This window comes from Mobula hypostoma, chromosome 5, assembly GCF_963921235.1.
Source record: "Mobula hypostoma chromosome 5, sMobHyp1.1, whole genome shotgun sequence".
In the NCBI taxonomy this organism is placed as follows: domain Eukaryota; kingdom Metazoa; phylum Chordata; class Chondrichthyes; order Myliobatiformes; family Myliobatidae; genus Mobula; species Mobula hypostoma.
The window spans coordinates 37,608,447-37,629,349 of record NC_086101.1 but is presented as its reverse complement, the minus strand read 5'-3'; the positions used below and the strand labels follow the sequence as shown (position 1 = coordinate 37,629,349).

The 20,903-nt window shown below is 42.1% G+C and overlaps 1 protein-coding gene across 2 annotated transcripts in view; it reads right to left on the bottom strand.

Moving 5' to 3' along the window:
• Window positions 1-20,903, bottom strand: part of LOC134346778 (serine/threonine-protein kinase 24-like) — a 68,987-nt gene that overhangs the window by 5,384 nt on the left and 42,700 nt on the right. For both annotated transcript variants that reach the window (XR_010018021.1, XM_063048409.1), the window contains exons 4-11: window positions 19,568-19,624; window positions 18,093-18,201; window positions 17,857-18,014; window positions 11,788-11,973; window positions 5,574-5,719; window positions 4,334-4,460; window positions 374-442; window positions 2-138 (exon numbers count right to left, since the gene is read on the bottom strand). Coding sequence is in view for 1 of the 2 variants with exons in the window: in XM_063048409.1 (XP_062904479.1) it covers window positions 2-138; window positions 374-442; window positions 4,334-4,460; window positions 5,574-5,719; window positions 11,788-11,973; window positions 17,857-18,014; window positions 18,093-18,201; window positions 19,568-19,624 (989 nt within the window). In the remaining variant the exon portion in view is untranslated. The remainder of the gene's footprint in view (window position 1; window positions 139-373; window positions 443-4,333; window positions 4,461-5,573; window positions 5,720-11,787; window positions 11,974-17,856; window positions 18,015-18,092; window positions 18,202-19,567; window positions 19,625-20,903) is intronic.

The following is a 20,903-nucleotide window of genomic DNA, read 5'->3' as shown; positions in this document are numbered from 1 at the left end:
CCTCTGAAGTCTTTGCACGAGTTGTTTCACAAGTGCATCAGAAATGCCCGGACAAGCTTTTTCTGCCAGGAAAAAGGCCTCTCTCAGTTCATCAACAGCTTCGGTGTAGCCTCCACCTGCCTGGATCTTCTCCTTGAGCTGAAATAGTGTCCGTCAATCAGTCAACACACTAAAGGCCCACCAGCCACCCGACGCAGAGTGAAAGCATTTCAGTTAATTAACCAGGAACATGTATCAATCGATTCATGCACTTCGTGTGTCAGATCAATACAATGGACCAGAACGCAGCCATTAATTAATTCATTATAGATACGCGAAAACAAATGGAATATTCATCAGCTGAATTACACTCATGTAAATGCCTTTTGCTTACCTCAGTAAATAATGGAGAAATAATTGTAGGTAAACATTGAGACTGTGATTGCTTTGGAGCATCTTGGACCTAAAACAAAAAATAGTAGTTGAATACTACTAACTTGTAGACTATAACTGTGCTTCAGTGAGTAAGGATGAACCAAATCTATACATTAAAACTGGTTTATATTTTTCTTGCAAGGAACAAAGTCTATAGATGTACCGTGGAGAGTATTCTGACAGGCTGCATCGCTATCTGGTAAGGGGAGGGGTGTTACTGCATAGGACCGAAAGAAGCTACTAAAATTAGTCCTCTCCATCTTGGCCTCTGTTGTATCCAAGACATCTTCGAGGAACGGTGCCTCAGAAAGTAAGGACTCCCATCACCCAGGACATGCCCTCTCTTCATTGCTACCATCAGGAAGGAAGTACAGAAGCCTGAAGGCTCACACTTAGCCATTCAGGAACAGCTTCTTTCCCTCTACCATCCAATTCTTAAATGGACATTGAACCCATGAACACTACCTCACTTTTTCTTTATACTATTTCTGCTTTGCACTGTTTTTAATCAACTATTAAATATACATATATATACCTACTGTTAGAGCTCTGAAAAATCACAAGGTTGCTAGGAAGGAGCTTGAGAATGGAATTAGGAGAGCCAGAAGGGGCCAAGAGAAGGCCTTGGTGAGCAGGATTAAGGAAAACCCCAAGGCATTCTACAAGTATGTGAAGAGCAAGAGGATGAGCCGTGTGAGAATAGGACCAATCAGGTGCAATAGTGGAAACATGTGCATAGAGTCGGAGGAGGTAGCAGTAGTACTTAATGAATACTTTGCTTCAGTATTCACCAGGGAAAAAGACCTTGGCAATTGTGAGGATGACTTACAGCGGACTGAAACGCTTGAGCATACAGACATTAAGAAAGAGGATGTGCTGGAGCTTTTGAAAAGCATTAAGTTAGATAAGTCACTGGGTCCGGATGAGATACACTCCAGGCTACTGTGGGAAACGAGGGAGGAGATTACTGAGCCTCTTGCGATGATCTTTGTGTCATCAATAAGGACAGGAGAAGTACCGAAGGATTGGAGGATTGCAAATGTTGTTCCCTTGTTCAAGAAAGGGAGTAGAGATAACCCAGGGAATTACAGTCCAGTGAGATTGACTTCAGTAGTGGGCAAATTGTTGGAGAAGATCCTCAGAGGCAGGATTTATGAGCATTTGGAGAGACATAATCACATTAGGTAGAGCAGTAGATGTAGCGTATATGCATTTCAGTAAGCCATTTGATAAGCTTCCCCATGCAAGGCTCCTTCAGAAAGTAAGGAGGCATGGGATCCAAGGAGACCTTGTTTTGTGAATTGGCTTGCCCACAGTAGGCAAAGGGTGGTTGTAAATGGTTCATATTCTACAAGGAGGTCGGTGACCAGTGGTGCTCCGCAGGGATCTGTTCTGGGACCCCTCCTCGTTGTGATTTTTATAAATGACCCGAATGAAGTAAAAGGGTGGGTTAGTAAGTTTGCTGACAACACAAGGTTGTGGGTGTTGTAGATAGTGTGGAGGATTGTCAGTGGTTACAGTGGGACATCGATAGGGTACAGAACTGGGCTGAGAAGTGGCACATGGACTTCAACCCAGGTTAAGTGTGAAGTGGTTCATTTTGGTAGGTCAAATTTGAAGACAGAATATATAGTCGGCCCTCCTTATCCGCGAGTTTCGCATGCGCGAATTCAACCAACCGCGAATTGAGAAAACCCAGAAATGCTCTTCCAGCACTTGCTGTTCAAGCATGTACAGACTTTTTTTCTTGTCATTATTCCCTAAACAATGCAGTATAACAACTATTTTACATAGCATTTACATTGTATATGCTATGTAAAATAATCTAGAGATGATTTAAAGTATACAGGAGGATGTGTGTAGGTTATCGTGCATCGGGATCAGAAAAAAACAGAAGTTCTCTTACTAAGTAAGTCAGAACAGGTACATCTGGTATTATTTAGTGTCAGTTAGTCAAACGTTTGTCTTAGTATATAGTATATATTTTACCTTTCTATGCATATAAAATACTTAAGAAACATTATGTTTCAGCGCCGAGCTCGGGAAAGGAAATTCCCGAGTTCGATCCAGTGACAGATCGCTCCCGAGCACGCTGTCCATCCCTGCCGGGTTGATGTGAGGATCAAAAACCTAAAACCCCAAAACCCAATAATTAAACCACTGCGTTGCTTAGTAATAATTGTGGCTTTAATCGGGCAGGGCCTTTCTTATTTTATCCTTTAAAATTGTTCCGGTCGTTTTCTGACTGTAGCCTAACACTTTTCCAATGATGTTTCACCTCTTTCTGATCGCTTTATTATTTCCACTTTATTTTAAATCGCGATGATTATTTCTGTGAACAGAAACACTGCAGATTCAGAGCTCCACTGCCGGGTCCTAATGCCCACCGCACTGAGGCTGGTTAAATAAGGTCCGGGGTTCCGCTGGGTCCCAAGGTCCACCGCATTGAGACAGGTTGAATAAGTAACTTGAGCATCAGTGTTTTTTGGTATCTGCAAGGGGTCCCGGAACCAATCCCTTGTGGATAAGGAGGGCCGACTGTAATATAAATGGGAAGACTCTTGGCAGTGTGCAGGATCTGAGAGATCTTGGGGTCCATGTCAATAGGACACTTAAAGCTGCTGTGCAGGTTGACAGTGCTGTTAAGGTGTATGGTGTGTTGGCATTCATCAACCATGAGACTGAGTTCAAGAGCCATGAGGTAATGTTATGGCTATGTAGGACCTTGGTCAGATCCCACTTGGAGTACTATGTCCAGTTCTGGTCACCTCACTACAGGAAGGACGTGGATACTAAAGAGAGAGTGCAGAGATTTACAAGGACGTTGCCTGGATTGGAGGGCATACCTTATGAGAATAGGTTGAGTGAACTCAGCCTTTTCTCCTTGGAGCGATGGAGGATGAGCAGTGACTTGATAGAGGTGTATAAGATGATGAGAGGCATTGATCGTGTGGACAGCCTGAGGCTTTTTCCCAGGGCTGAAATGGCTAAAAAGAGGGGGCATAGTTTTAAGGTGTTTGGAAATGGGTACAGAGGGGATGTCAGGGAGGGGTTAAGTGTCGCACAGAGTGGTGGGTGCGTGGAATGCACTGTCGGCAGCAGTGGTGGAAGCTGAGACAATACGGTCTTTTAAGAGTTTCTTAGATAGGTACATGGAGCTTTGAAAAACAGAGGGCTACGCGCTAAGGAAATGCTAGGGAGTCTCTAGCAACACACATCAAAGATGCTGGTGAACGCAGCAGGCCAGGCAGCATCTATAGGAAGAGGCGCAGTCGACGTTTCAGGCCGAGACCCTTCGTCAGGGAGCCTCTAGAGTAGGTTACGTGATCGGCACAACATTGTGGGCTGAAGAGCCTGTAAAAGTGCTGTAAATTTCTATGTAGTTTATCAGTCTCCGCCTTAAATACACCCAATGACTTGGTTTCCACCTCCCTTCGTGGCAACAAATTCCACGTATTCACTACCCTTGGCTGAAGAAATTCCTTCCTCATCTCAGTTCTAAAGATCTCTGAGTGTACCTCACAGTAGTGATATCGTATAAGATTGAACACCAAAGTAAAACTAAAATGGACGACTGAAAGCTTGGATAATCAGATGAGTTTTAAGAAATGTTTCAAATGAGAGAAAGGAAGTGTTGTATTCTTGTAAGGCATTTCACAATCTCAAGACACTCTGAAGTGTTTTACAGGCCACTAAAATCCTTTGAGAATGCCTTCTGTTGTAATGTAGAATATATACATGTATGAATGTATATCACCACGGTGACCTGTGGTGTTCTGTCTTAGACAGAACTTGTGACAGAACTTTAATTTGGCTAAAACCACAATAATTTATCTTGACCACCAGTGATCACCTTAGCAGCAATAGGACAGTAGAACAAAGATTTGCTCATCAAACTGAAGACCGAGATCAACGGTACCTGATCACTCTCGCTGAGGCTGTCAAGCTGACTTGCTCCATTTTGTAGTTTGGTTGGGTCGTTCTCTCTGATCGTAAAAATCCAGTCACTTGTATCCTCCCCTCCTGATGCCTGTCTTTCAGCTTCCCTAATGTTAAGAAAAAGATCATAATTGATTCATCTACTTGACAAGTCATCCACATGGTAAACTTATCTATCCAAACCAAAGGAAGGCAATTTCACCAAGTGAAAGAGCTGCTACACATACTTGTGCTTATACAACACCTTTAACACGCTAAAACCCACCAATTCACAGAACTGAAATCTGAGAAGAATAAGGGCCTAGGAGATTTGGATAGGGTGAGAGGAAGCAGAAAAGGTGGAAACTTATAACAGCAGCACAGATCTGAGAGAAAGTTTAAAAAAAAATGTGGATGCGGAAAATCAGAAACAACAACAAAAATTATTGGAAGGCTCAGCAGGTCGAGCAGTATCTGTGGAGAAAGAAACAGTGAATGTACTGGATACAGTCACACAGCCAAAGAACACTGGAACATTCCCATCTGCCCAGCTCATATGCATCAACCAAGGTGCCAACCTGAGCCAGTCCCATCTGCCTGCATTTGGCCCATATCCCTCCAAAATTCCTCTAAGTATGCAACTGTCCGAATATCTTTTACATGCTGCAACTGTAACCACCTTCACAACTACCCCTGGTACTCCATACCCATACACCCACTACTGTCTCTATGAAAATTTGCCCCTCAGATTCTCTTCTAATCTTTCCCCTCTCACTTTAAACCTATACCTTCTAATTTTGGATTTTCCTACACTGGGGAAAAGACTTACCATGTCCTATAATTTTTTGTAACTATATAGTCACCTCTCTGCCTCCTACGCTCCAGGAAAAAAGCCTCAGCCTATCCAGTCTTTCTTTATAACACAAGGCATAGGTCCAAGTAACACCCTCATAATTGTTTTCACCCATACTGGTTTAATGACATTGGCAAACAGAACTGCATGTAACACCAAATGTGGTTTTACCTGTGTCTTGATCTGAGGAAGTAAACACCTCCATTTACCACAAAAACCTCATGCACACTGCATGACTTTGGGAAGTTCCAAATACTTTACAGTTATTGAAACACAGATCTGATGACCTACTTCTGAGTTATGTGATAGCACATTCGTCAAGATAGCTTTGCATGTTTCATTGGATGCACCCAAGCCTTATATGAATATGTGCTACAGCAACACTCACGAGTCTAATTCACCCGAGCTGGAGTCCTCATGGTTCTGTTCCGCCTTCCACCGCTTGTACCGGTCAATCAGTTCCGTCAAGTAGGAGGTCTTTCTGGAGTTTCGTATTATAAACTTGTGCTTCAGCAACTCTTTTGCTGTTGGTCTCTTAAGAAAGTAAGTAAAGTACATATGAATCCTTTTAAAGCTGAAAAGTAAAGCAAAGCTCATCATTCTTCAATGTCGGGTCCTTGGATAAACATCTTCACACTTGCTGTATGATTTAATTGCACCCAACATACTAACAAACTTCTAAAGATGCACTGTCGAAAGTATTCTGACCGGTTGCATCATGGTCTGGTACAGCAACTGGAATGCACAAAAGTCGCAGAGAATAGTGGACACATCCCTCCTTACCATTGATAGTATCTGCAAGAGGTGATGCCTCAAGGCGGCAACAGCTGTCATGAAAAATTCCCACCGTTTGGGCCATACCTTCTCACGCCTACCATTAGGCAGGAAGTCTGCACCATCAAGTTCAAGAATGTCTACTTCCCTTCTGCCATTTGGCTCTTGGACCAAATGGCAAAATCATAACTACCATTTCAGCAAAACAGCACTATGACCACTTAGCAATACAATGGACTTTTTTTTTCTTCTAACTGTTGTTTCTTATATAACTTTAAGGAACTTAAATTGAATTTATTATTTTTTCTTACAAATGTTGTGTCTCCAATCTTTTGGACTGGAATAACTAAGTTTTTCATTGTATTTAGAACTATCTGGCACTACCTACCCTACCAGGCACTCCCTGCCTGTCACCTCACACCCCTCCTCAGTCTATCAATCACCTCAGTCTTTTCTCGCTACTCTCCTTCCCTACTGTATGCTGGCCATCTCACCTCTCCAATTTCAATCCTGATGCAAGGTTTCAAACTAAAACTTTGACAATTTCTTTCCTTCCTCAGATGCTGCTCAACCCACTGAGTTCCTCCAGCTCATTGTTAGTTGCTAAAGGTCTTTGCAGTTGTGAAATCTTCCCCTTAAACACAAGCCAGTCATTATGTTCTGTTTTCAGATGTTCTTCAGTTCTGATGTTTCCATTTAATTTTAAATTGGCATTCAGGGAAAAAGTTGCACACAATGTATGCCATCGTGACTTGTAGCTTGTTCATCTGAAAACCCTCAGGGAGTTATCAAAAGCAACCAGTTGTGGCATAGTGAGTCATTCACATCCTGAATTTTGTTCTGTCATTCCGGCTAACTCTACAGCATTGCCAGGTTTAAAAAAATGACTGAATGCCTTTTGCAACCACTGTACTGTTGACGTGAGCCTGAAACAACTCGGTGTTCCTTCAATGCTCAGGGACCTGACAGAAGAACAATAGCTGGTTGCTGCTACATGTGAATGAGGTTAAACAAAGAACACCAAGAGCAGAGGAAATTAAGACATCTAATTACCCTAACCGGCAAAAACCTTATGCCACTCTGTGCGTCTTTAGGAAGCTCCAAAATGGTTCACAGTTACTGAAGCATTTTTAACATAGAGAATGCAACAGCAAATTCATGCACAACAAGCTCTCAAACAAAATGTTAGTCAGCAATTCCAACAAAATGTTCAACGGCAGCGCCTCTACTTTCTTTGAAGTTTGCACAAATTCAGCATGTCATCTAAAACTTTGACAGACTTCTATAGGTGTGCCGTGAAGAGTATCCTGACTGAGTGCATCACGGCCCGGTATGGAAACACCAACGACCGAGAATGGAAAAGCCTACAAAAAGTAGTCGATACAGTCCAGTCCATCACAGGTAAAGCCCTCCCCACCAATGAGCACATCTCAGTATCCATCAAGGACCTCCACCATCCAGCCCATGCTTTCTTCTTGTTGCCGCAATTGTGAAGGAGGTAGCTCCCACACCATCAGGTTTAAGAAGTGAGAAACATAAAAACATAGAAAACCTACAGCACAATACAGGTCCTTCGGCCCACCAAGTTGTGATGAACATGTCCCTACCATAGAAATTACTAGGGTTACTCATAGCCCTCTACTTTTCTAAGCTCCAGGTACCTATCCAAAAGTCTCTTAAAAGACCCTATCGTATCTACCTCCACCACCGTTGCCGGCAGCCTATTCCACACACTCACCACTCTCTTGAGTGAAAAACTTACCCCTGACATCTCCTCTGTACCTACTCCCCAGCACCTTAAACCTGTGTCCTCCTGTGGCAACCATTTCAGCCCTGGGAAAAAGCCTCTAACTATCCACACGATCAATGCCTCTCATCATCTTATACACCTCTATCAGGTCACCTGTCATCCTCCATCGCTCCAAGGAGAAAAGGCCAAATTCACTCAATCTGTTTTCATAAGGCATGTTCCCCAATCCAGGCAACATCCTTGTAAATCTCCTCTGCACCCTTTCTATAGTTTCCACATTCTTCCTGTAGTGAGACGACCAGAATGGAGCACAGTGTTCCAGATGGGGTCTGACCAGGGTCCTATATAGCTGCAACATTACCCCTCAGCTCCTAAATTCAATTCCATAATTAATGAAGGCCAATACGCCATACGCCTTCTTAACCACAAAGTCAACCTGCGCAGCTGCTTTAAGCGTCCTATGGACTCGGACCCCATGATCCCTCTGATCCTCCACACTGCCAAGAGTCTTACCATTAATACTATATTCTGCCATCATATTTGACCTACCAAAATGAACCACTTCACACTTATCTGGGTTGAACTCCATCTGCCACTTCTCAGCCCAATTTTGCATCCTATCAATGTCCTGCTGCAACCTCTGACAGCCCTCCACACTATCCACAGCACCCCCAACCTTTGTGTCATCAGCAAACTTACTAACCCATCCCTCCACTTCCTCATCCAGGTCATTTATAAAAATCGTGAAGAGTAGGGGTCCCAGAACAGATCCCTGAGGCACACCACTGGTCACCGACCTCCATGCAGAATATGACCAGTCTACAACCACTCTTTGCCTTCTGTGGGCAAGCCAGTTCCGGATCCACAAAGCAAGGTCCCCTTGGATCCCATGCCTCCTTACTTTCTCCATAGGCCTTACATGGGTACCTTATCAAATGCCTTGCTGAGATCCAGATACACTACATCTACTGCTCTTCTTTCATCAATATGTCTAGTCACATCCTCAAAAAATTCAATCAGGAGGGGGGATGGTGATGAAGGTGGGGGGGGTGGCTGGGTTAAACAGTCAAAATGTAATTGGCAATTGGTTGCATTGAATGTAATTTGTTGGTGTTGCAATAAAAAATTAATTTAAAAAAATAATAAATTCAATCAGGCTCGTAAGGCACGACCTACCCTTGACAAAGCCATGTTGACTATTCCTAATCATATTATACCTCTTCAAATGTTTATAAATCCTGCCTCTCAGGATCTTCTCCATCAACTTACCAACCACTGAATTAAGACTCACTGGTCTATAATTTCCTGGGCTATCTCTACTCCCTTTCTTGAATAAGGGAACAACATCCTCATGTTCTCAGTATTATTTAGTTAATTATTTATTATTATTAGTGTTTTTTCTATTTGCACAATTTGTCTTCTTCTGCACATTGGTTGTTAGTCAGTCTTTATGTGTAGTTCTTTTCTTTGATTCTACTGTATTCTTTTGTTCTACCGTGAATGCCTGCAAGAAAATGACTTTCATAGTATATGATGACATACACATACTTTGATAATAAACGTACTTGTTTACCTAAAAAGAATATAATAGCACTGGAGGCAGGTTGATTTCTCGGATGAGAAGGCTGTCCTATCAAAAACGTTAGACAGATTAATTCTGTATCCCTTGGAGTTTAGAAGAATCTTTTTCCAAATAGATGATCCTAAGAAAGCTTGACCAGGCAGATGATAAGATGGAGATATGAAAGACTGCAGGTGCTGGAAATCTGGAACAGCACACAAAGGAGCTGGAGGAGCTCAACATGGACAAACGACATTTCAGCTTGAGACCCTTCATCGGGACTAGATGATGAAGTCTGATGAAGGGTTTTGAGCTGGAACGCCGACTGTCCAATTCCCTCCATTGATGCTGCCTGACCAACCGGGTTCCTCCAGGTTATGTATTGTTCTAGATGTTAAGATGTTTCTAACAGTGGGAGATAGATGAACAAGGGAACATAGTTACAAAGGAAGGGGCTAGTCATTTAAAATTGACTATAAGACCTAGGAGCAGAATCGGGCCTTTCAGCCCATTGAGCCTGCTTTGCCATCCCATCATGGCTGATTATTAACCCTCTCAACCACATTGTCCTGCCTTCTCATAACATTTGAAGCTCTGAATAATTTAAAAAATCAGCTTCAAATATACTGAATGACTTGGCGCACACAGCCGTCTGTGGCATTGAATTCCAGAGTCATTATCTTCTGGCTAAAGCAATTCTTTCTTGCTTCTGTTCTGAACGGATGACTCTCTACTCTGAGGCTGTGAACTCTTGGTCATAGACAGCTCCACAATGGGAAACATCCTCCCTACATCAATTCTATCGAGGCCTTTCAATATTCGATAGGTTTCAATTAGATCCCCTCTCTTTCTTCCAAAGTCCAGTGAGTACTTTGAAGCCCAAAGCCATCAAATACTCCTCAAACATTAACCCTTTCATTCTCAGAATAATTCTCCTGAACTTCCTTTGGACACTCCCAAAGCCAGCACATCTTTTCTTAGGTAAGCGGATAAGCTCAAAACTGCTCACAATACCAACATTAGATCCTTGCTCTGATACTCTAGTCCTCTCAAAATAAAGCTAACAAAGCATTTGCCTTCCCTACCACCAACTCAACCTGGAAGTTAACCTTAAGGGAATCCTGCACAAGGACTCCTAAGTCCCATGGCACTTCTGATCTTTTAATTTTCTCCCAGTTTGGAAAAAAGTCCACTCCTTTATTCCTTCTATCAAAGTGCACAACCATACACTTCCCTATGCTATATACCATCTGCCAGTTCTCTGCACATTCTCCAAACCTGTCCAAGTCCAGAAGACTCTCTGCTTCTTCAACACGACCTGCCGCTCAACCTACCTTCGTATTGTCTGCAAACATGACCACAAAGCCATATGTACTGCCATCCAAGTCATTAACATAAAACATAGAATTCTGTAGCACATAACTTCATCATTTCATTATCCACCATTTCTACCTCTCCAATGTCATTTTCCAGAGGTCAAATATCTATTCTCATCTTTCTTTTAATATCTTTATATATCCAAAAAAAACTTTTGGTATCTTCTCTTATATCACTGGCTTACTTACCTTCATATTTCATCTCTTCTCTCCTTATGGCTTTTTTAGTTGCCTTCTGTTGCTTTTTAAAAGCTTTCCAATCCTCTAAGGATTGAGGTGCATAGCAACTTCTCTCAGAGGAGAGTCTCTGGAATTCTCTGCCTTAGATGTAGGTAGACAAACAGTTGAAAGGTTGGGAAATTGAACATTATAGGGAACAAGCACAGAAGAGCAATTGAGGCAGCATGGATCAGCCATGATCATACTGAATGGTGAGGCAGGCTTCTTGGGCCCAGTGGCATACTCCTGCTCCTGGAGTTTAACGTTCTTACCCTTACCATGTGACAGTAATCAGATAATTGCTTATTAAGTATTGTCTGAAGATTAAATAATGACTAGAGCACCTGGAAATACTATTGTTCTTCTGCTGCAATCTCAAAATAAAGGGGAGGCAATTTAGGACAGAAATAAGTATAGACTTTACTTAGGATGGTAAATCATTTGAATCAGAATCAGATTTTCCATGACCAACAAACTATATGAAATTTGTTGTTTTGCAGTCAATGGATGCTTACTCATTCACTGCATTCAAAGATGGATTTCTGGACATTAAAGGACTCAAGAGATAAAATAGAAAATGCCTTTGAGGTAGAAGGTCACCTCGTTGAGTGGAAGACCAGGCTCAGGGGCCGAATGACCAACTCCCACTTCTCCCCATGGCACTTTCCAATCCAAAGGAATAGACGAAGCAGAACTTAACTTCATGTTTCATTCAAAGGGCAAAACCTTCAATACTGCAATGGAGAGCTGGCATAATTATTGGAAAGTGATAATTATTGGAAAGTGATGAACGCATCATCCAGTGAAAATGCCCAACATAAAGCCAGTGGAAAAGAACAGTAAGCACGTGGGAAAAATTGACTGCTGTTTCTCAAAGCTAAGGTTCTTGGGGGGAGAAAACATTAAATTTAAATCTACTTACAAAACTTGGTTCTTTATTCAAGCATGCTTCCACAAATTCTTTTAAAGACTTGCTGTAATTTCCCTCCAACGTCGGCGCATTGTTCTTCGGAATATGAAATAAAACTTTCATTGGATGCAGCTCCGAATGCGGTGGTTCTCCTTTTGTGAGCTCTATTGCAGTGATTCCCAAAGACCAGATGTCAGCCTGTACAAACACAACAATAAAGGGAAATCACAAGTCTGTACATGGGGTTACAGATATTATCACTGTTTCAAGCTGCCAAGTTATCCCTTCTACTCTTCCTTCTAATAATGTCCAACATACAAGTTCTTGTTTATAGCATGCAGACCGCTTTTTCTTTATTTAAAGATACAGCACAGTAACAGGCTCTTCCAGCTCAATGAGCGTGCAGCATCCAATTATACCATGTGACCACCAGTCATGGGGAGGATGGACAAATTCCTTAAGACAGCGGCAGAACTGAACCCAAGTCGTTGGCACTGTAATAGCATTGGGCTAACAGCTACAATACCGTACTGCCCCTTACTCACCTGGATGAGCTGTCCCACAATGCCTCAGAGTGTTCAACACCCCAATCTTTACAAATGCCCAACACCCAATAAGGGGGGTAAAAACATAGAACATTACAACACAATACATGCCCTTCAGTCCACAATGTTGTGCTAACTTTTTAACCTACCCTTCCTCCTACACACTATTTTTCTATTGTCCGTGTGCCTATATACGTTTCTTAAATGAGCCTAATGTATCTGTCTCTACCACCACCCCTGACAGGGTATTTCACTGACCACCCACCTCTGTGTTAAGAACATCCCCCCTATAACCTTCCTCCAATCATCTAAAATTTTGCTGCCAGGTATTATCCATTTCCACCCTTGGGTAAAAGTCTCTGGCTAACCATTCTATCTATGCATCTTATCATGATGTACACCTTCATCAAGTCACCTCTCACCCTTCTTCAACCCAAACAGAAAAACGCTAGCTCGCTCAACTATCTTCTAAGACAAGCCCTCAATGTCCAGACAGCATCCTGGTAAATCTCCTCTGTACCTTCTATAAAGCTTCCATATCCTTCCTATAACAGGGAAACGAGAACTGAACACAATATTCCGAGTGTGGTCCAACCAGAGTTAGAGCTGCAACATTACCTTGGAATCAGTCTGACTAATGAAAGCCAACACAACCTTAAGAACCATTAAGGCAATAAGATCCCTCTGTTCCTCCAGATTGCCAAGAATTCTACCATTAACCCTTTAGCCTGCCTTCAAATTTGACCTTCCAAAATGAATCACTTCACACTTTTCCAGGTTGAACTCCATCTGTCACTTCTCAGCCTAGCTCTGTATCCTGAAAATATCACGACCAACCTTTGTATTATCTGCAAGCTTACTAACTCACCCTTCCAAGTCATTTATAAAAATCATAACGAGCAGGGATCACAGAATGGATCCCTGCAGAAAAGCACTGGTCAGCAACCACCAGGCAGAATACTCCACACTACCACCCTCTGCCTTCTGTAGACAAGCCAATTCTGTATCCACACAGCCAGATTTCCCAGGATCCCATGGCTCATAAAGGGCAAATGAAGGGCTACTTCTACTTCATTCAACAATTGAGGCAGTCTGCAGAAGTTACACCCACACCAAGGGGCCCACTGACCCAGAATTGTGCGATTATTTTCACCCACTGTGAAGTAAACCAGCACAGGCTTATTTCATGAAGAGCAGAATGCACTACATAGTGACAAGTCAATCTGTTCTATGCCTCCACGCTTCAGAATATCCTTCTATTGCTTTTGATCAAAAATGTAGCAGCACAGAAGGCCATTTAGCCCAATGTATTTGTGCAAGAACTTATTCAGTAGACTTTTGAAAATTACTTCTGAAACCGCACTGGCCACAATTTCTGAAGTCATTCCAAACATTCTAATCTAATTTATTGTTAAAATGCACACCCTTCCTTTCTGGTTTTTATTCCAATAACCTTAAATCATTCACTGTGGTGACCAAACTTAACGAGACTGGAAACAATTTCTCAATGTTTAATTTGCGAGTAGGAGCTCATCATTGACTTCAGAAAGGGAGACCGTGCACATGTTCCTGTCTACATTAAAAGGTGTTGAGCTGGAGTGGGTGAGAGCTTCAAGCTCTTAAGTGTGAACATCGGTCCTAGTCTCATCATGTTGATGTCACGGCCCAGAAAGCTCACCAACCCATCTACCTCCTCATGAGACTAAAGAAATTCAGCATGTCCCCATTGACCCTTAAACCAATTTTTAATTGGTGCATCAAATAAAGCATTCTACCTGGATGCATAACGGCATGGTATAGCACTGCTATGTACATGATCGCAAGAAATTGCTGAGTTGCGGACACAGCTTAGCACAACACAAGAACCGGCCTCTCCTCTATGCACTCTATATTTGGCACTGCTTCAGTAAGGCAGCCAATAAAATCAAAGACCCCACCTACACAGGACATTCTCTCTTCTCCTCTCTCCCATTGGACAAAAGATACAAATGTCTGAAAGCATGTACCACAAGGCTCAAGGACAGCTTCTATCCCACTGTCCCATCAGACACTTGAACAGACATCTTGTAGGGCAAGATCCTCACAAGAGGCTCATTATGACCTTGCATTTTATTGTTCACCTGCACTCTTTCAGTAGCTTTAAGAATTTATTTATTTAACTTGCATTGTTATCGTTTTACTTTATTTTAGCTCAAAGCATCTGAATGAACAGTATGCAAATTTTTCACACATCTTGGTATATGTGATAATAATAAAAACCAATACCAATTCACATTTTTTTTAAACTTCTGAAGACAGCTGTGGCCTGCAACTAATAGGCTCCTGGATAACCTGGTACTGGATTCGTATCTGTGGATTCAGTTTTGTGAACTTCAGTTCTGAATGTTATTGGCTTATTTTTATTGTTTGCACGATTTATCGAGTTTAATGGTGCTGGTGAAGCCCAGCGACTGTTTACTAATGGCAAACTAAACAAAGACCACAACTACTTTATTAATAACACATTTTCTTGTAAAATCTATGGTAAACGATCACTGCACGAGAGGTAAGGAAAGGCTAGGCTGAGTTGAAGGGCGAAGCGTACAGTTGCAAGGCTAAGTTGGGGCAAGATCAAGGCACGTTTGAGGCAAAATCAGGGTGAGTGGAATGGAGTAAATTTGAAGCAGAGGAGAAGCAGGTTTGAGACCCATCCACCTAAACGAGAGCAAGGTTTCATAAGTGCCAGGCCTATTTGGAAAGGTCAGGTATGGGTCAAAACACAGTGGCAGAGTGTATCGATACAATAGGGCCCGGGTCCTAGTGCGAGGAATGACCCAATGTTTGGACAATGTAAACACCTGGCCAGATGGTTTGAAATGCAGTGTGTCGCTATAAGCGATAAGGGTTGGGCCGGTTCTGCTCACCACTCTGCGACGTTTACTCAGCTCTGTGCTGGTCTCAGGCTGAGGCCTGCTCTGGTCTTCATGTCTATGGACTCACTTTTGTTCTGAATGCCATTTGCTTACTTTTAGTGTTTGCACCATTTGTTTTTTTCTCCCCCTCTCTCTCTGCACCTCGGGTGTTTGCTTTTTTTTAAAACGGGTTCTTTTGGGTTTTTCTGTGGCTGCCTGTAACAAGAGGAATGTCAAGGTTGTATAATGTATACATTCTTTAACAAATGTACTTTGAACTTCGAACAAACCCAATTACTCCAGCCAGCCCAAAGAAATAAGGTTCCTTATCCCTGTGACAATTCTGTAAGCAGAATGTCCAGAATGGTGCACAATATTTCAGCTAAGATCTAACCAGTATTTTATCAGTTATTGCTTAATATCCTACCCAGCTTCTTCTTATGTGTACTCACTCGCCTTCTGCTCGGCCACTTTGTGCTGACATGATTCAGTCAACCAGAACAGCTTGGCCAAAATTCTAGCTTATACATAAATCATTAGTCGTCTGCAAAAGACTAATATGATGCCTTTACTTATTAAGGCATCCCAAGACACATCAAGGCAGCACTAGACAAACACCAGGAGACACAAGAGACTGCAGATTCTGGAGCAATAAACAATTGGCTGGAGGAACTCTGCAGGTCGAGCAGCATTTGTCAAGAGGAAATGAACATTTGATGTTTCAGATCAAAACCCTGTGTCAGATTGGTTCTCCAGCAGTCTGTTTGTGCATCCAACACCAAGTCATTTAAGGGGATAGGGAGTAAAGAAAGAGAGGTTGTTCCTGTTGGTTTAACAAAGATAGAGATTTGAGAGGAATCCAGGCAACTGAAGGAATGAACACTGGCGATACATGTCAGACAACACTGAAATATACAACATTCACAACAAGCTCGAGGAACTCAGCAGGTCGGGCAGCATCCGTGGAAACGATCAGTCGACGTTTCGGGCCGGAACCCTTCGTCAGGACCAACCCCAAAACGTCAACTGATCGTTTCCACGGATGCTACCCGACCTGCTGAGTTCCTCCAGCTTGTTGTGAGTGTTGCTTTGACCCCAGCATCTGCAGATTATTTTGTGTTTACTGAAATATACAGATTGGGGGGGGGGGGGGGAAGACAGTGTCTGTGCCAACAATCAAATCCTGTTTACACAAATCCTGCAATAATTGCAATGTTTTCATTCTCCCCGTACTTCCATCAACTCCCTCCAGATTCCATCACTCACCCACCCACACACCAGGTTAAGAGTGATCAACTAACCTACCAACTCAGATGTCCATAACATGTAAGGGGGGGGGGAGATAAAGCAACACTCCCAGGAAAGCCACCTGGTCTCAGAGAGAGAGTGTCTACTCCACACAGACAGCATTCCTGAGTCAGGATTGAACCTACATCTCTTGAGCTGAGCCAGCTCGTCTAGTTGTGCCACTGTGATGGAACCTGGAATGTGTAAGGTACTAGCACTAGAGGGACAGAGAGAATGCAAAGGCTCGCATGATTGGATGGGATTCCAGAAGCAGACACTTTTGAGCACAACAGTTAAATTTGAAATTTTTAGCATTACCTGACAAGGAATTTTTAACAGGTAAGCAGAAGGGAACAAGGCGAGTTAAGACTCAGAAAGCCACAGATTGAAAAACTTATGTTAACAGAAGGTGGTGGCCAAAAGCGGAACACTGCAGGCTTCCTTCTTACAGAAACTTGAACTTAACCACTGATGATGGTATCCAGGGTCGGAAGTCTGGAAGTCAAGGCCAGAAGGTCTAACCTGTGATTGGCGAGTCTTGGGCTCAATACCCAGAGGTTAGCAAAGCAGCAGGTTGAATTCCAGAGCCCGTTGAGCCTGGAGGTAAAAGCCCAAAAGTTGCAGGCTGAAGTCAGGGTAGAGGTCCAAATGTTGAAGCCCTTGGGTCAGTTTGCCCAAAGGAGGCCCGATATCTACAAGTCTGAGATTACAGCGCCAAGGACTGGAAGCAAACTGTCCTGGGGTTGGAGGTCCGGCCTTGTGTCGTTCTGTTGTTCACTGTGGGTATATATGCTGACTCCAGCAAGTGTGGTGACACTCCTGGCCTTCCCCCAGCACATTTTTGGTTGTTAACACAAAAGGCGAATTTTACTTTATGTTTCGATGTACATGTGATAAATAAATCTGAATCTGAAATCTGAAACACCAACAGAGAGCTGCAGCGCATGCAGTGTCTTATCAGGTATTGCTCCAAAGTAAATCAGAAGCAGGGACCAACGTTTGGAAATGTGCATTCAAATCCCACAATGACAGTTGGGGAATTAATATTGTTAATTAAATCTAGAATAAAACAGAGATGCCACTAATGGATGCATGAAAACAACTGGACTGTTTGAATACTCATCTGGTATATTATGGAAAAATACCTTTTGAGGAAAGAAATTCTGTGATCCCAATCTATACCTGACTCCTAAGGTTGACCTTTAAATGCCATCTTAAATGACCCAGGAAGCTACTAGATCAAGGACAAACGATGACAAGTAATACACATTGACACTGCTTGTAATACCCAACAACATAGGCTAATGGCATCCATAAATAATATGCTCAGCAGCAATCATTCTGGGAGGAAGACGTACCTTGGAATCATAAGCTGACTGCTTGATAACTTCAGGTGCCATCCAGAATGGCGTACCCACAAAAGTATTTCTCTTTATCTGTGTGTCCGTCAGCTGCCCAGCCACTCCAAAATCCGCCAGCTTCACTTCACCTTGCTCCGATAGCAAGACGTTAGCCGCTGGAAAAAGGCAACACGAAAATCAACGAGAGCCTCCTGCATTATCACTTGGCTGATAATTACCTCTGCATTTCCTACCTTTGATATCTCTGTGGATTTTCTTTTCTGAGTGCAAATATTCAAGACCTTTTAGGATTTCTCTTAGTATTGTTGCAATCTGGTATTCATCCAGTGATCCAGGTTCCAGCTGGAGAGAAAAATTACAATCAACATTACATTACTGATAAAGAATCCACTAGAATGTGTCATAGCAACAGAGAAACAATCAGCTCCTCAAACTTGGTTGGCCTTTCATGAAGATCATGATCTTCATTTGAACCCATCTTGATTCTATAAATCTTATAACTGATTTAGCAAAAGAACATCCTACCAACTTAGTTTGGCTCCTAGACCACCAGGATTTTTGACGAAAAAGCTGCAGCTCCTCAATGCCATTGTGTGAGGTGTTCCCAGCCACCTGACTCTATTTTTAAGGTAATGACCCCTTTTCTCAGTTCCCCCTTTCGGAGGATACAGTTCCCCTCTCCAACACTATCAAGTCCTTCATGACCCTCAACAATGATGCATTCATTAATCCCTTACATGCAAAAATGCACAGCCAGGTAAATGTTTTCAATTCATCTCTCGTACTATCCTAGTGAAAGTGTATTTCACCTCTTCCAATCCTATCCAAGGCTGAATAAGGAGCCTATCTGAATGAGCTTCCTTAGTATATTTCCATGCACGTTTCTATTCCTCGGGCATATACTTTGAATTTCTCATTCAAATCTATCCATTCCATCAGGGTTTTAAAGACTTTCCATTCATCAAACAAGGGCAAGTTTCCAATACAAATATTATTGCGCATTTCCTTACAACATGGAATATTTAGCTAATTGAGTTTGGCTATCAGACCATCAATCCCAACCCCATGGTCCCCAGTTTTTTTTTTCAGCCAATTTTTCTCTCCCAAATTTTCCTTGATTCTCTTACCATCATCTACACTAGGAGTTTAAAGCAGGTAATTAACCAGCGCACCTTGAAAATGCAGGAGAAAACTGAGCACCTGGATGGAAGTCATGTGGTCACAAGTAGCACGTGCAACCTCCACTGGAGTTCAGGATGTCTTAGCTGTGAGGCTCAGGAAATAAACAAAACCCTCCTGCCCACTTGGAGAGAAATGTAACTTCTATTCCAATAAGGGTAGAATAAACTTGAATTCTTCCAAATATAATTTTGTCAATACACTTTTAAAAATCTAAATGTTTCACTGAGTTACAATCTTCATTGAAACTGCACAGCCAGAAAACAGTTTTAAAAATGACAATCAAAATTATACAATAATCACTCAGTGGTTTCAACTGTAAATGGCAACTGACACCAACAATTCTCTCATTTTATTGCCTTTTAAACCCTTGAATGTTTATTTAGTTTTCTAATAAAAACTTACAAAATCTAGTCTGGGCAATGTCACAAGGATAATCTCCATGGTACAATAGCCTTGTAATGATTAATTTCATACAAAAATGGTTTTCTAATGAATATTTAATAACAGAATTTTAAAAAATACTTACCAAATCTAAAGCAGAGCCACCACCTAGATATTCCATTATAATCCATAATTTTGTATCCTGTGCATGAAAAGAATAATTATTAAAATATGCCTACAGAGTTAATCACAAAGCAACGAACATCAAACACTGGACTCATATACATTATGGATTTCTATCACCCCACTATTTGCAATTATGTCTCTCAGCTCTGAAGCTATCTGCTTCCTTGAATTCTTCCTCTTCCAGGATACTCCGTTCATCACTTGCCCTAATAACTTGCTCTTTGATACAGAACCATTCCGCTCCCAGTCAGGGGTTTCTCGCAATACGCCATGCTAGTCTTTTGTTTATTACTCATTTTGAGATACAACATGAAAACAAGCCCTTCAGCCCACCAAGTCAACATTGACCATCAATCACAGATTTATATTCATCCCATATCATTCCCATTTAGGGGATAGAAGGATGTGGATCATCTAAGTCATATGGAATTTGCTTAGACTGGCCGCATGGTGGCAAGGACATGATGGGACCCGTTCCTGTGCTGTACTGTTCTGCATTCTTCAGATAATTGCTCACTATGAGTAGTTTAATTAATGAGAATTGCAAATGAATTCCCATTAACAAATGATCAAGCCTTAATTTGCAGTTGCCTTCCAGTTGGTTAAGAAATCTTGTCCAAATTCCCTCAAAAACAATTTGAGGCAATTTTTAGTCCACACAAATGTACAGTGTTTAGCAATTATTAAAGCGGAGACAGGAAGGGGAAATAAAAGTATTCTGAAATGAAAATGGAGAGAAAATATAAAGTAAGATTTTGTGTGAATGCAAAATTGTGAACTAAAAATATTGCCCTGAGTGCTGAAGATAACATCCTGCCTCATGATCTTTCAACCATCTGACGAAGGGGCAAAGATCTGAAATATTGACTCTGCTTCTCTTTCCAAGCCTACCGCCTGACCTGTTGAGTTTTTCTAGGATTTCTTATTTCTATTCTTTATTATACGAAAACTGATGGGGGCTTGTTTTAAGCCCTGTCCAAAAAATACAACTTCTGATTGTGATGAACTCCCTCAATATTGCCCCTCTATAGCTCCGCACAATCTTCTGTACTACCCCTGCAGTGCTCCTTTGTACAGGCCCCTGGAATGGAGAATACCCTCGCCATGCCTGTAAACCACCCACAACCCCCAACAACACACTACTCCATCAACCTAGCATCAAAGTGTCCACTTGTGGACATTTGTGTTCCAGTCTCCCAAATGGAACTCAGAGCCAAAACCTCTGACTCAGAAGCCAACAGAACAAAAGTGGACGTGCATTTTTGAGGATGTTATGGGGTCTTATCAGATCACTC